The sequence below is a fragment of the Cupressus sempervirens genome, chromosome 9 (genome assembly GCF_028749045.1).
Source record: "Cupressus sempervirens isolate cs-2001-9-10 chromosome 9, ASM2874904v1, whole genome shotgun sequence".
In the NCBI taxonomy this organism is placed as follows: Eukaryota; Viridiplantae; Streptophyta; class Pinopsida; order Cupressales; family Cupressaceae; genus Cupressus; species Cupressus sempervirens.
Genome location: NC_143126.1, coordinates 803443139 through 803458771, shown reverse-complemented (window position 1 = coordinate 803458771; position 15633 = coordinate 803443139). Strand labels below are relative to the sequence as shown.

The following is a 15633-nucleotide window of genomic DNA, read 5'->3' as shown; positions in this document are numbered from 1 at the left end:
ACCAAATTGCGATTCCTCAAGCTCATCTTTTACTACAAATTGCGGGTTGTCTTGTATAGAAATTGTGCTACGGCTTTGGTCTTTTTCCAACTCACGACTGGAACAAACATCGTGGCTTTAGCCTACACCCGAGCGATTTTCTTTTGACTCACAACTCTGAGTTTTACAAAAAAATGCCTGCTCCTACCACCTCTGCCATTATTTGGAGGTCACCCACTATTTTTCAAGCACCATCTGTCTATAATTGTGCTCTGGGAAGCAGATCGACCATTTTTTTCCAGCAAACCACCATTCTTTCTGCAAATTTGACCTTCTACGCCGCTGGCTAGGGTTTTGCATGAAACCTTATATTTTGAGCTTGGAAATTATTTTTGCTTGCAGATTCTTGGTGGGTTTTTCGAGAGGTCAACTAGGTTGTCGTTTGTTTTTCTAGGTGCCTCGATTTTCTTAGCCTTGATTTTTGAGCTAACGGATTTTGAAAACGACAACATATTCCTTCTAGGTTTTTCGAGCTCTCTTCTAGGTCCCTCTAATTTTTTTGGATGTTTTGTTTTTTGCCTCGAAGAATGTGTTTTTACAGATTTTCACAATTTTTCATTGAAAAACGTACCATGGCATCTCTGACAAACATTTTGCACAAGCATAACTCCAAATTCAATGGTCGAAATTATGGCATCTGGAAGCAGTTGATCATTGCAATTTTTGAATATTGGAACACCAATCAACTCGTTCTAGGTGTTACGAAGTGGTCAACTTCTCTGGGTCCCAATCAAGATACATGGGATCTAAATAATTTAGAGGCAGTGAAGCTTCTCAAATTATTCGTGGTTGATGATCAGCTTTCTTAGATTCCATCCGGCAAGACAATTGCTGAGCTCTGGACGCATCTCAAAGGTCTTCATGAGACTTCTGACAAAAGTAGAGCCTTATTTATGAAAAACACTCTGTTTTCTATTGTCATGGATGAGTGCACCTCGCTCCAAGCACGCTTGAATCGGATTCAGGAAATTCGTGATCAGTTACTTGCCATCGGGGTCAAGATGGAGGAAGAGGATATTGTGGTAATCACTCTTCGGAGTTCACCAAAATCCTGTGAGCATTTTATCGAGACTCTCAATATCACATCTTCTGGTGTTGATTTGAAGTTCATTGATCTCTACACCCTGTTGCTTCAGCAAGATCGGTGGAAACAATAGTTCGGTAGCAACTCCAGTTCCACCTCGATATAGCAAGCCTTTGCTGCGAAATCCTTTCAGAAGGATAAAGGCAAGTTTCATTAGCCATCTCAGCAGAAGTTTTCTATTCCAACATTAGATGGTTCCTGAAAGAAGAACATTCAATGCAACTACTGCCACAAGTTTGGACACATGAAGGTTGAATGTCAGAAATGCTTAGTTGCACAGTCTAAGCAATCAGGTTCGTAGCCCAAAGAGAATAGTGTAGAGCACACTGAGCAGGCAGAATTTGCCTTTTACGCCTTAATGGCTAAAAGACCAGATCAAATGAAGTCGTCTACTTGGCACATTGATTCAAGCAACTCTGGTCATCCACTCACCGCAGAGACTGGTTTACTGACTACCAACCTTATTTAGACTATTATTCTTGGTGGGGAAGAAGAGGACACAGTTCTCGGTAAAGGAAACATTCAGATTCAGTCTATTGGGAGGAATCTCATATTCCTTGATGTGTACTATGTTCTAGGGATGGAACTAAATCTACGCTTAGTCAGTTAGTTGCTGCGACATTCTCCACACTTGGCAGTCACCTTCAATTCACATTAATGCACCATCACTGATTGGGCGACTAGGTCTATTGTTGTAGTGGGTCTTGAGGATCATGGTCTCTTTAGACTTATTGATTCTGGTGATTCTTAGGACTTAGCTATGGCTGCTCGGTGGTCTTCTGTCAGCACTCTTTGGCATCAACGATATGGGCACTTAAATGTGCATTAGCTTTCACAACTTGCTCAGGATGAGCTTGTTCTTGGCTTGCCAGAGATTCAGACTCAACACCTTTGAGTTTGTGATGCATGCTAGGCTCGGAAGCAACATAACACACCTTTCACCAGTGGCGATTCATGGCGAGCTTGTCAGGTACTTTAGCTTGTACATGCTAATATTTGCACCCCTATGGCCACTCCTCCTGTTCTTGGGTCTAGATATTTTTTGTGGTTTGTTGATGATTTTAGTAGAAAAATGTGGTTGTATTTCCTTAAAAAGAAATCAGATGCATTTTGTGTATTTCAAAAGTTTAAACCTTTAGTTGAAAAAGAGTTTGGTAAGCCCAGAATCAGTCACCTGAAGGTTTTTGGATCCCTTGCTTTTGTTTGGATCCCTGATGATTCACGTGCCAAGTTGGATGCCAAGAGTAAAAAACTCATGCTTGTTGGATATATTAGTCTTCACAAACCCTACTACCTGATCGATGTTGAGACATCTTGTCTCATATACAGTGGTGATGTAGTCTTTATTGAGCAGCGAGGACCTTTCATGTCGGTTTCTCTTGTTCCTGATCCAACAAACCAGCCTATGCAGGCTCATGATTTAGGAGTCTGGCTTCCATTAGGTCCACCTGATGGGAGGGCTCTAGTAGCTCCTATAGCTCCAGTTATACCAATGATACTTGTACAGACACCTTCGGCTTCTCCTGTAGGATCACCTCGCATTATAGATGCTTCACCTGAATTTGATCCAGATTCTTCTGATGAGGATCCTGCTGATCAAGCATCTCCTAGTACTAATTTTGGTCATTCTCTTATATGGCCTAAGTGGTGGGCTAAGACACTTGTTGGTCTTCGTGATGATGAGCTCATTGATGGGAGAACTGCTCGGAAAAAGAGCAAAACTATAGATTTTGTTAACTTTGTTCTCATGGCTAACATTCACAGTGTGTGTTTGAACCTCAAAATATTCCGAGGCTAAAGGAATTCTAGAGTGAGAATAGGCCATGACATCTGAACACTAGAGCCTGTTGAAGAGCAACGCTTGGGTCCTTTCGGATCTTCCACCAGGGAAGAAACCCATTGGCTGCAAATGGGTCTACAAAATCAAATACAAATTGAATGGTACTTTAGATAAGTACAAAGCTCATTTAGTGGCGAAGGGCTTTTCTTAACGTCAAGGCATTGATTATGAGGAGACCTTTGCTTCTATTGCAAAGATGAGCAACATCAGATTAGTCCTAGCCATGTAGCACAATTTGGCTGGAAGGTCCATCAGATGGATGTCAAGAGTGTTTTCCTGAATGGTGATCTTCATGAAGAGGTCTACATGATGCAACCTCTTGGTTTTAAGGTTGCTGGTAAAAACCATCAGGTTCTCAAATTGGTAAAAGCTCTCAATGGATTGAAGCAGGCCCCTCGGGCATGGTACATAAAAATTGATAAGTACCTCAGCGATCAAGGCTTCAAAAGGAGTTCTTCAAACTCAAATCTGTACATCAAGACTACTGACAGTGACATCATCCTTTTGGTTATTTATGTGGATGATTTGATCCTCCTTGGTAGCTCCGCATCTTTGATTCAGGGAATCAAATAGAAAGTCTTTTGATATGACTAACCTTGGGCTCATGCATGATTGCTTAGGTGTTGAAGTTTGGCAACAATCTTCTGGTATATTCATCTCTCAGTCCAAATATGCCAAGGCCCTATTAGACAAACTCCGTATGCAAGATTGCAAACCTGCCTCTACACTTATGGAGAAAGGTCTCAAGTTATCAGCGAAGTTTGACTCTCCTTCCGTTGATGATACTGCATACATGCAACTAGTAGGTAGCCTCATCTACCTCTTTGCTACTAGGCTTGATATCAGTTTTGTAGTCCACTATATTTCACGCTTTATGATAGCTCCTAAGGCTGATCATTGGATGGCAGCAAAGCGTGTGCTTCGTTATGTGAAGGGCACTTTAGATTATAGACTTCTGTACTCTTGAAGTTCTAATCCTAAACTAAATGGGTTCACAGATTCAGATTGGACAGGCTCTATTGATGATAAAAAGTCAACCTTTGTATATGTGTCCAGTTTAGGATTTGGTGCACTCACATGGACTAGTAAGAAGCAGCAGACAGTTTCTTTCTCCTCTACAGAGGCCAAATATAGAGGGATTGTTAAGGCAAGATGTGAAGTTGTTTGGCTTTGTCGGATGTTTGGGGATATGCAGATGTCACCAGTAGGACTGACTACTCTATTTGTTGATAACAAAGGCATTATCAAGTTAGCACGAAATCCAGTCTTCCATGAACGAACTAAGCATGTAGATTGTTCACTATCATTACATATGACAGCTGGTTGAAGACGGGAATATAGATTTGCAGTATGTTCCTACCACAGATCAGATTGCAGACATTCTCACCAAGCCTCTTGGTCTTGACAAGTTTGTCACATTCAGAGGACAACTTGGTGTTCTAGATAGATTAACCATTAAGGAGGGGTATTACAATAATAGATAAGTCATCTATTATTAGTTAATGATAATCTATTGTAAATATTTAGTTAGCTTTGTTTTGCTTTCGTTTTTTTTGCTTTCTGTAGAATAGAATGTTTCTATTCTTTACGATCTTTTCCTAAGGATACATTGTTTCATTCTTTTGTATAAATTGATCATCTGGTCTGTGTTAATTACAAGCAAGTATTTACCAATTACTTCCGTAATAGGCTGAATGGTAAAAGCACCCAACTCATAATTGGGAAGTCGTGGGTTCAATTCCTGCTGGATGCACAGTAAATAGTTATTGTGCTCTGTTTGCAATAAACTATAATTTCAGTAAATAGTTATTGTGCTCTGTTTGCAATAAACTATAACTTTTAAGAAAAATTAGACGGAAAAAACAGTACCAAATTGGTACTACTTTCTATTTAGGATTGAAAGACACTAATAACATTTTGTGTCCACCATTTACAATACCTGTCTCGATTTTCTGATGAATTGTGGTTTTTTATTTTCCAATTCTTTCTGGAATTTTATTGAACAAATTTGATAATTATCTAAATTGAAAACCTGATTTTCTCAGCTTGTCTGTTTTCTATTTTTCTTTTTTCACATGACTGATTTACTTGGTAAGTCGCGGGTTCAATTCCTGCTGGATGCACAGTAAATAGTTATTGTGCTCTGTTTGCAATAAACTATAACTCTTAAGAAAAATTAGACGGAAAAAACAGTACCAAATTGGTACTACTTTCTATTTAGGATTAAAAGACACTAATAACATTTTGTGTCCACCATTTACAATACCTCTGTCTCGATTTTCTGATGAATTGTGGTTTTTTATTTTTCAATTCTTTCTGGAATTTTATTGAACAAATTTGATAATTATCTAAATTGAAAACCTGATTTCCTCAGCTTGCCTGTTTTCTATTTTTCTTTTTTCACATGACTGATTTACTTGGTATCCTTGCCGATTGGTCTTTGTTCTCATTTTCAATTACATTGTTCAACAACTTAAGATAGTTAGCCATAAAGCATGCCTAGAAGAAAGTATCTTAAAATAATAGAGCAAAGTCTTCAAAACTACATTGGAATTAAACTTTCAAAGGGAGATTAAAATTTAATATTACTTCAGTTGAATTTTAATTTATGAAATCAATCTTGTCAGAGTAAAGTTATATGACTAGCATTGCTCCTACAAAATATCCCAACAATATAAAAAATTTACGTGGCATAAAAATTCTCTGTTTTCAATAATGGGTGTCCACAATTTATGGATTTAAAATTGTATTTTTGTATGCTTTTTGGGCCGTCGACATACAATGATTCTCTTTTGATTTTGGTGCAATTCCTATTTCATAAAATGCTAAAAAAATATGCATTCTTCCGTGAAATGAGTTAAGGTTGTGTTGTCGTGTCTACATTGCTTACATTGAAAAGGCAGATGTGGAGAAAGGAGAACCTATCTTTGAAGTGTTGATGCCCTCTAAAAACATAGAACGAGGGAGATTTGGTAGTTTAGATATTTGGTATTTCCATGAGAGCAATTGAGGAAAAGAATAGAGATGGAGTACTTAGGTAGTGCACATTGGCATCATCCACTCTTAGAACATTGAGTCGTCAAAGTTTGGATGTAACTATGATGTAGTTTTCTGAGATTGAACTAATGTAAAGATAAAGGGAGAGTAGTAAGAGCGGTTCAAAACTTCATAACAGCTGTAATGAAAATAACAGTCAAATACAATTGTCAATTGGAATAGCAAACGAAACGCCCTAAAGAGTGTTTGAGATTGACAAGGTTCTGGAAGGTTCATCTGTTGTGCATCAAAATATTTTGCAAAGAATAATAATGATGCCTCCATATATTCAAGTTTGGAATTTTTGATAGAATTGAAGAAGCCAATAATAAATATGAACAAATTCAATAAGCAGTGGAAGAAGACAAAAGATAAAACGATATGACAGTTGAAAATAAATCAAGCTCCGGTCTTAGCTGAAGTCTTTATTTGCCGATTCCATGACTTGCAGTTTGAAGATACATAAGTGGTTTTTAAAAATTTATTGTCAGATGGGAAATACTTCACCAATTTGGGTATGTTTCAAATAAAATCAGAGTTCTATGGGGCCCTGTGCCGGAGTATGGATGTTGCAGTGCAAGAAAAAAATCAAGCCCATTGCAGCTGCATTCTTTATTGGCCATTCCATAACTTGCAGGTTAAGTCTGCATTAAGTGGTTCATGAGTATTTATTGTCCGTACGAATTACTAGACCAAGGTAGACATGTTTTAAAACAAAATGAGAATTTTAGGGAAAGTGGCCCTGTAGTGGAGTATATAGAGAACAGAATATTAACTTTAAATCAAAGATTGGCCTTTTATAGTTAAGGATGTGTTCACAACAACCTGCAAACATACATGTGGCTTTCTTCAGAGCTTCTGACCTTGCTATTAAGTTAAGAGAGAGATTTTAAATACTAGGAATATATAAGGGTGGAGGAAAATTGATTGTTTTTGAAATCAGATTGTCTTTTAAACATAATCAAAGTTGATGAAATATTTGGGTAACAATGACCAGAGCTTGTATTTACTTGACCAAATGCCTATTAGAATAAAGGTTCAAGGCATGTTACAAATTTGACAGAATTGTTTTAAATCTTTCGTCCAATGTAAATGTATAGTAAAATGGAACTGATACCATATCTGTTAAGAATGTGATGTTGGTTATGAATAATTGTTAATGGGGTCCGAAAGGTTGATTTTTCTTTCACTCCTTGGTCCGGTGTGGTTTGGCAGAACCTAAATGAGGGTCGAGTTAAAGCAAATTCTTATGGGGCCTCTAGCGGCACCCCGGGGCATGGTGGTTTTGGATTTATGTTGTGGGGTCAAATTGGGAGGATCCTAGTGGAAATATCAGAATTAATCAGAGAGACTACAAGCAATATTACGGAATTCTGTTTGAACGGTGATGTGATTTGGATATCAATATGAAATGCATATATCTGGAAGGGGATTTCCGATTATAGTCAAGACCATTCTTAGAACTTTGCCTTTAACTGGAAAGTAAGCAAATGGCTATCTCCCATTTGTGAGTTTATCAGAAGGTTCAGAGAGCTTAAAGTGTCACATGTTTGTAGGGAGGGCAACTCAGATGCAGATTAGTTTGCCAAAAACACATCTGAATATAAAATCAAATTTCCGTGTTGTGGTCATTCTTTATAAGAGGATAAGTGCTCTCGATCAACAAATCTTAATAATTTCAATTCATGATCCCTACTCATAATAACATGCAGATTTGAGGCCTGAGCTGTGGATTGGGATGATGTACTGCCTTGAGGTGGTTGTTGGTAGCTTGATGTGTTGGCCAATCCTTGCCAACACACATATTGGTCAATAGTTTCCTCACCTTGAAAATATGCTTGTTGGGGCATTTATTCCTTCCTCAACTTCAATTTGGTGCGAACTCAATGGCATCAGCAAGCCATTGAGAAAGGCGACCATGTTAACTGCTGGTTTAAATTTCCAATCAAGTTTAGGTCAATGTCTCTATAATTAGATGGTTTATTGGCCAGCTACCAGTTGTCTCGATTAAGAATGAAAGCATTTCTGCTAGGTTTAGCATGTCTGCAATTTCATTTGTTATTGAGATGCTTTTGATATGGGCAATCTTGTCTTTTGTGTTCTATGGAAACCATTTTGCTGTGTCTGGTTCCACTTTAGGGTTCTTGCTAGTCTCAAAATCTATATCTGGCTGGTATGTAGTAGTTTGCAACGGGGTTGGCTTGTGCTTCAGGTATACTATGCCATTGTTGAGCTATTGATATTTTAATCCTTTTCAATATTAATATATGGGTTCAGCCCCTTAGCTGCTATTTAAGGATAAAAAAACAAACCATTTTTTTGTTGACACGATGCTTGTCACATACACATAGATAAAGGATTTGTGCAGATTTAGTACTTGAGCCATGTGTAATAGGCATATGATATTCATATTTAGCATATGTGATACATAGCAAGCTGTTTCTAGATTCAATTGTGTTAAGTATTTTTACATCAAGAAATACTTCCACAATTTTTGTAAGGATTGATGCAAAAGTTTAAAAAATTGACGTAATTGATTCCAGAAACAGCTTGCTATAGTCTCATGGATTGTGGAAATCTACTCACTCATATATATCTGATACATGATTCTGGGCCTTAGATCTGTCTCAGTTCGATTCCTCCTGTGCGCAAACAACCTAGATGGAGCACTGTATACTATTAAACCTTTTTTTAACTGTTTAGGAAATGATTCTTTATTCCATCTTTTGCTAATAGCCTGAATTCATAATATTGTTATAGGTTCTCCATTTAATCTTTGTCCTTAGCCAATTGTATGAGCCATACATTATTATTTTCATTTAAGTAAAGAGCTAATCAGATAATTATGATGTTTATTCTTATTGCTTGAATATGGGGGATTAATATCTTTTAGAAAACAGTAGTTCTAAGATTGACCCATGTGCCTCATATCCCACTTACATTAAGAAAAATCTGTCCCGGGAATTTATTTGCTTCAAATAATAAAACAAGAATTGAAACTTTTCCTTCATCATAATGTATAGAAATGATTGACAAACATTACCTTTATTCTTCCGGCAAGAACATTGTTCATCCCTCGTTCCTTGATGGTGTCAGCAATGTCCTCAACCTCTGCGCATCGCACTGCTTCCCAGTCCATGGCATCCACTGTATTGTGATCTCTTTCCTTTTTAACCTCAGAACAATTATTAAATAACTCAGGGGCCTTCTTTCTTACAGCTTCCCAATTGAAAGTTTCCTTGTTATTTACGTGGTTCATTTCAATATTAGCTCTTGCAATTCCACTAATTCTTCTTGAAGGCACTTTGATAGCAGTAGGCTTGACATCCTTTAAGCAACATTTAGGGATCTCTAGTCCAAAATCTTCTATTGCTTCTATTTCTTGTGGTGCGGTTGAACTCTGTGCCAACTCTATGCCAAATGTTGGGAGTAGATGATCTGGGGGGCTAGAACTCTGGATCAGCTCTGATGTGACTAGATGATTTGTGGGGCTAGAACTCTGGATCAGCTCTGATGTGACTAGACGAGAATCTGGAGGACTAGAATTCTGGATCAGCTTTGTTGCAAGTGAATGAGACTTGGGGAAGCTAGATCTACAGAACAGCTCTGATGGAAGTAAATGAGAATCCGAGGGACTACAACTCTGGAGCAGCTCTGATGTGAGTAAACGAGAATCTGGGGTACTAAAGCTCTGGACCAGCTCTGATGGAAGTAATCGAGAATCTGGAGAATTAGAACTATGGGTCAACTCTGATGTGAGTTGATGAGAATGTTGGGGACCAGAACTCTGGACCAGCTCCGATGCTTCTATTACCGGACTTTCAGATGGATTCAAACACCCAGATTGCAATTTTAGATTTCCTTCTTGTGCTAAAGAACAAAGTGTGGCTGCTGCTTTCATGCTATCTTCTGTTAATGAACTATCTTGAGTACTAGAAGCATTGTACCGATGGTCCTTTCCCTGAGTGTTTCTTTCAAAGGAATCAATAATATGATCTTGAGCCAATTCTGAGCCAGTTTCAGAATAATCAAGAATCTCACTGTAATTTAATGGGGTCTTTCTTGGTTTGCTGTCGTGGTTTTCATGAATAGAAGGCAAATCTGAAGAAAGACCTGTCATCACAGGAGCTATGTTTTGCTGCTGCTCAATTTTTGTCAGACCCCAATGTGTCCTATTTTCAACTTCTCTCAGAAGGTCAGTAAAGGAATGTGTGTCATTGAAAGTATGAATCCAGTCGCTCTGATTGATTTGATCCCCAGTATCTGAGTTAGATTCTGAACAATTTGTGGAGTTAACTTGAGGAGAGCTCCTCTTATCGCCTATTTGGTTGCTGGCAAATGACTCACCACAGTTTGCATTTTCTTTGAGGTTTTCTTCATGCAGTCTTTCTATTACATTGCTGAACGAGTAGTGGCTAGGATTTTGGTCTGTTAATTCTTGATCTGGAAATTGTATCGTGTAGCTTATATCTTCAGTAACCTTTTCCTTATCTAGTTCAAATTCCCCCAAAGCATTGTTATCATATAAAGTCCCCCTATTCATCTCTTTAGGAGGAAATCGTGAAGCCATAGCTATGAATGCAGAGCTGCAGAAGTAAATAAAGAGCTTATGAAAATACATCCACTCAAGACATTTGATATATTTTAAGGCAACTGGCCTTTGTTTTACTAAGGTTATGTTTATTAACATTTAAGTGGTTATTAGTGTACCTGGAGAGATGATCTGACACATTTTGGGTTAAAAATGCACCCACAACAGAGTCCACAACTGATCCTTTCCACTGTGAGAACCGTCGATCTCCTGCATCAAATATTATTCAACATATGAGTAGCTTTACATTGAAAATGAGCATCAATGAAGAGCTATTCTCATTTTAAGATAAACAAATTTAATTAACACACTATGATCTTGTGAAATCATAGAACTCAAAATAGACATATGTACATTGTATTACAGTAAATGTGGCAGATGTAAATGGCATGAATACAGCAAGACACACATAGAATGGCATCTCCGGGAAGAACACATTGACAGATCTGATGATGGAAAACCATTGAGGCTTTAAGACTCGTGATTGAAACTCCGGAGGCACACCTAATGACCACATTTCTATGTGCGCAAACATGAACCTCAAATAGCAGGCAATATGATTTCTATTCTCTCAGAAGAATAGTTTTACATGTTGAACTCAAGATCTGCCTATCGAAACACATCAATGCATATGCTTCTGGGGATTTTACTCTGAATCTGCAATTGGCTTGAGTGCCTAGCGAGTAACACGGATCAGAATTTCTGTTTCAAAGAGGCTGAAAATGTAGGATGTTTTTGTATTCGTAGAAATGGATATTGACTTAATGTATGCAAGGTTGTTTCTGTAAGATAACAATATTGAAGTCTCTTTTTTGGGTCTGAATCCTCTTCCTCAAAGGTGAACGGAAGTAATGGTTTTATTGGCTAGTTTTGTACCTTTTCAGAATTTATTGCTAGAGAAGAGTGTTGTTGGCCTAGGGAAATAATGGGCCTCCTTGCTATATGCTTAATAATCACAGATGCAGTGTAGTGAGATTTTTTTTCTAATCGAGATATATTGTTCATCAAAATATAAAGTAGTAATGCATTTTACTTTCGGCATTAATAGAACAATTAGGGCTGATCTATTGATCAAAGCATCTACGAGCAAGAATCTCCGCTATTTGATCATATCAGCAGAACATAAGTTTGCGTTTCTTTAAGTACGTACCTTGTACTAAACGCATGCGAGCTATGAATGAATCAACCCGACCTCTGAAAACTTCTCTCTCTTCTTCCAGCTTTCTTTTCTTCTCCTCATCATTGGCTGCTTGTTTATCTTCTTCACTCGCTTTCCCCATTAAAAGTCTCCAGACTCTATTTGTCTCAGCATCCAAATCAACTTTTGGTCTATGCTTTCGTTTTTTCAGTGGATCAAAAGGCCCTTCATACGGAACCATACCGCCATTTCCCGAGTAGAGAACCAATTCACCGTTTCCCACCTCTGTCTCATTAAGCCGGAGCTGTTTCAGTCTGGCTATGATCATGTCCACTGGATCCAACAATTCTGCCTGACTATAGGGTTGTTTAATACTGCCCTGACTGCCATGATATGAGTAGACCTGTGTAGCCCTACCAGAATTCCTTGAATGTTGACCTTTGGAAGTCATATCTTTTTCATCTCCGGTATTCTTTTTCCTCGATAGCGGCTTCTCAAGCTTTTGTTTATTGAATTGGTTAGGTTGAGGTTCACCAGGATACAACTGCAGCGACTGCTCCTTTTTACGTGCAAGTGTTTTCAAATTTTCCCGAAAAGCCCTCTTAATGGGAGACTGAAAATTACCTCTTTGTTTTAAGATTTCAGATTCTTCCTGTGTGCTCAAAGATGAAACGAGAAATTTGTCTTGGAGAATGACTTCTGGCATACAGTGCACAATTTCATCTGGGAAAGTGCATGTCTCCTGGCATTCTGCAGTAATGCTAATTTTAAGTTCATTAATCGAAGCATCTGTCTGCAATTTCTGACGTGTTTCCTTGTCATCATTTGCATACTTATGCCCGGGAGGACTGTTGTCATTATTCGAAATATTTGTTTTTGCATCAGGCTTCTCATTTTTCTTTGGTTTTGACCTTCTGGCAGTCGGAGCTTCTCGTATGACCTTAGGCCTATGTTTTTTCCTCTTCGGTTTCTGATTAGGAGTTTTGTTCAAATCAATCCCACCATTGCTTCCTGCATCTCCAGCAGCTAATTGGTGTTCATTGTTCTTTGTGGGTGTCTGTAGTATGAAGGATAAAGGATCTATAAGTTGAGGAAGAATACTTTCATCTCCACAGCCTGCAGGGGCTTCAATATCGGCACAAGTACTTACAATCTCTCGTTGGCTCTCCTGGACATCCACCTTTTCATTCAAACTGGAACTTTCGAATTGTGAAGATTGCGCCTTCAACAGTTTTTCCTCCAGAATAATTTGTTCAGAAGAATCTTGTTGATTCCCCTGTACAACTACCCTTTCATCTGAATGGAGATCCCCAAAATGTCTTTTGCGGAACCTTTCAATTTGAATGTTCTTTTCAGGGGTCTCCGGGGCCAACGAAAAACCATTGTTTAGCAAAGACGTGAAAGTTTGGTGGTGTGGTTGTATTGCGGTACTATGCAGACACTGGGGGGCAAGAATTCCACCTGTAAAACATAAAATCTAGCTAAGAGTGCAAAATCTACATTACTCTGCATATTTAAATAAAAACTAAACCTTGGAGTCACTTACTTGGATATCGAACAAAGGGAGAGAAATATGGATATAAGGGCCTGGTCCAGCCATTCAAACAAATATTGCCGCTGTAATTTGTAGGATGATGACAATTTGCATTCATTAAGTTGGCATTTGGTGTGCTCACATTTGCATTCGGTATGCCACAGACACTTCTATTGACTGCATTCAGTAACTTCTGGGCATTTCTGAAGAGGGCATCAGACTTTCTAGCAATATTGCCCTCGTCATTCGCACACATGTAATATGGTTGTTGGTGCGAAATATTTTCCAGAGGGGTATTCACATTCGTTGCAGCCGGGTCTTCAACTGAGCGAGGCTTTAAAGGTGAACGAACACCATTGCTGGTTTTGTCAGATGGCCCCGTTACTGCACCAAAACCTAAAAACTGCTTTGATACCGCTTGAGTCTGCTTGGGAGGCTGTAATGGTTCATCATCAAACACTAACTTCCTCTTTCTTGCAATAGGCCTGAGGGGTGTTGCAGGGCTGATTTGGGATTCATTTGTAGGCACTCCTGGGGTCGAAGAAAGGTCCTCTCCTTTTAAAATATGAGGTATGCTCCTTTCCGTCTGGCTGTCCATCACTGGGCTAGAGAAGCCTCCTTTCAGAATTTCAGTCATGCTCCTTTCCCCCTGATTATTCTCCATCAACATCTATAGTTATTCTTCTATTTAATACTTTTTTTCTATGTCAATATGGTCTGCTTTGTAACAACTAATCTCGCGTACATAAATATTCTTTCCCCTACATCTATGCAGATCATACACTTGAAAACCTCTCCCCTTTGCTTCTCACTTGCCTGCTTTGTATCAGCATTTCTGAAACTGCTCTGCAAATTTAAAAAAAAAAGCGCATTCATTACCAAAACCAAAATCTCGCTACTAGAACACGTGCAAACAAAAATAATCGAGGAGATCCAAAATTTACCTCTATACTCATATCCAACAGGAGAAGATCTGAGATCAGATCTCAACGTTAAACGTTACACCTTATTACAAAATCTATAGACTGGTGACCTTTTATAGCAAAAATTGAAATTTTGTTAAACTGGGTGTGGAGGAATCTGTACCAAATTTCTGAATTCTGTATAGTTCCTGTTTTAAATTGACGGGCAAATCCCTTCGCATTATTGTAATCATACTAATGGAATATTGTACCTTATCTCAGAAACCCTGGGAGCTCTGCACAAATAGTGGTGATGTTTATTATGGTCTGCAGAGAAAATGTACCAAACAAAGACAAGTCATTGAACGTAATAGACTCTGTTTAATGGGTCAACAACAAATACCCAACCAAACAAGCTAAGCTAACAACCGGCTAAAATCTCTCTGAGACTTGTGAAAATTCAATTCGAGTAGGACTCTGTTTTGACAACATGCAATGCAATGCATAATGCAAGGCGTCTGCTCTAAATTTTGCCAAGAGATTCTAGACCCGAGTAAGCCAGCAAAAAATTGAGAAAATTTGTTAAAAACTAGACTATTGGGACTAAGCAAAACTTTGGCACTCAGTCTGAAAATCTTACAAATTAGTCAAGGATAAAGGGGTCGGTCATATGAAAGGGGCTGCTTTTTATAACCATAATTAAGCATATAAGCTTTTGCGTAAGGACAAAAGAAGCAATGTCAGGACTTACTCCGAACCTTGTGCTTTAAGGTGGATCCCACCACCGCCTGTCTCTTTGTCACAAGTATTATCCTTACCTTCCTTTCTTTCTATCTCAGGGTTAAAAGCGTGAAATAACCTTGCATCTGAATCTGCATGCCTTTCTCCCTGCTCTCCGTAAGACACTTACTACTCTACAGTGCCACTTAATTAGACATGGTGCCCTGAATTTATAATGTAATCTGCCTATGTTTCTTCACGTGTATGGAGAAGAAGTCTACATGTTTCTGTACATCTAATTGAGACGTGGTCTCTAACATAGATTAAACAAACAGTAAGCAGCCTTCCTTATTTTACATTATTGATCCCTTTTGCTGCCACCAAGGTTATCTGAGGTGGGTGTGGGGTCTTTCTCGAGGACAAGTGTACCGCTCTCTCATTTAAATATTGAATAATGTGGGTGTCACTTTTTATGCTTTATGCATTTTGGCTTTTGGATAAAAGGCCGGTCTGTAGATCCTAGGTGGTGGCTAAAAATCTCTTTCCTAGGTATTCTTCTAATTCTCATGAGATGCCTTGATGCCCTTTACCTGGCGGCAACAAAAAATAAATATTAATTTTAGAGTTTTCCCCTTTTTTAAATGGCACTTTTGGCTTTGCATTAATTTAATTCAACTCAATTTTGTAAGATGGGATTAAACAAACATATGGAGTTTGTTTTGACTTGCAATAGAAGTAGGAAGAATTCT

The 15633-nt window shown here is 38.3% G+C and overlaps 1 protein-coding gene across 4 annotated transcripts in view; it reads right to left on the bottom strand.

Moving 5' to 3' along the window:
- Positions 1 to 14787, bottom strand: part of LOC149541135 (protein ROS1A-like) — a 39716-nt gene extending 24929 nt beyond the window's left edge. The window contains exons 1-5 of one of the 4 annotated variants that reach the window (XR_016356474.1): positions 14207 to 14787; positions 13275 to 14108; positions 11741 to 13189; positions 10710 to 10800; positions 9043 to 10585 (exon numbers count right to left, since the gene is read on the bottom strand). Coding sequence is in view for 3 of the 4 variants with exons in the window: in XM_089802127.1 (XP_089658253.1) it covers positions 9043 to 10585; positions 10710 to 10800; positions 11741 to 13189; positions 13275 to 13932 (3741 nt within the window). In the remaining variant the exon portion in view is untranslated. The remainder of the gene's footprint in view (positions 1 to 9042; positions 10586 to 10709; positions 10801 to 11740; positions 13190 to 13274; positions 14109 to 14206) is intronic. The other 3 variants (XM_089802127.1, XM_089802125.1, XM_089802126.1) reach the window with 3 other exon arrangements.
- Positions 14788 to 15633: the final 846 nt, after the last annotated feature.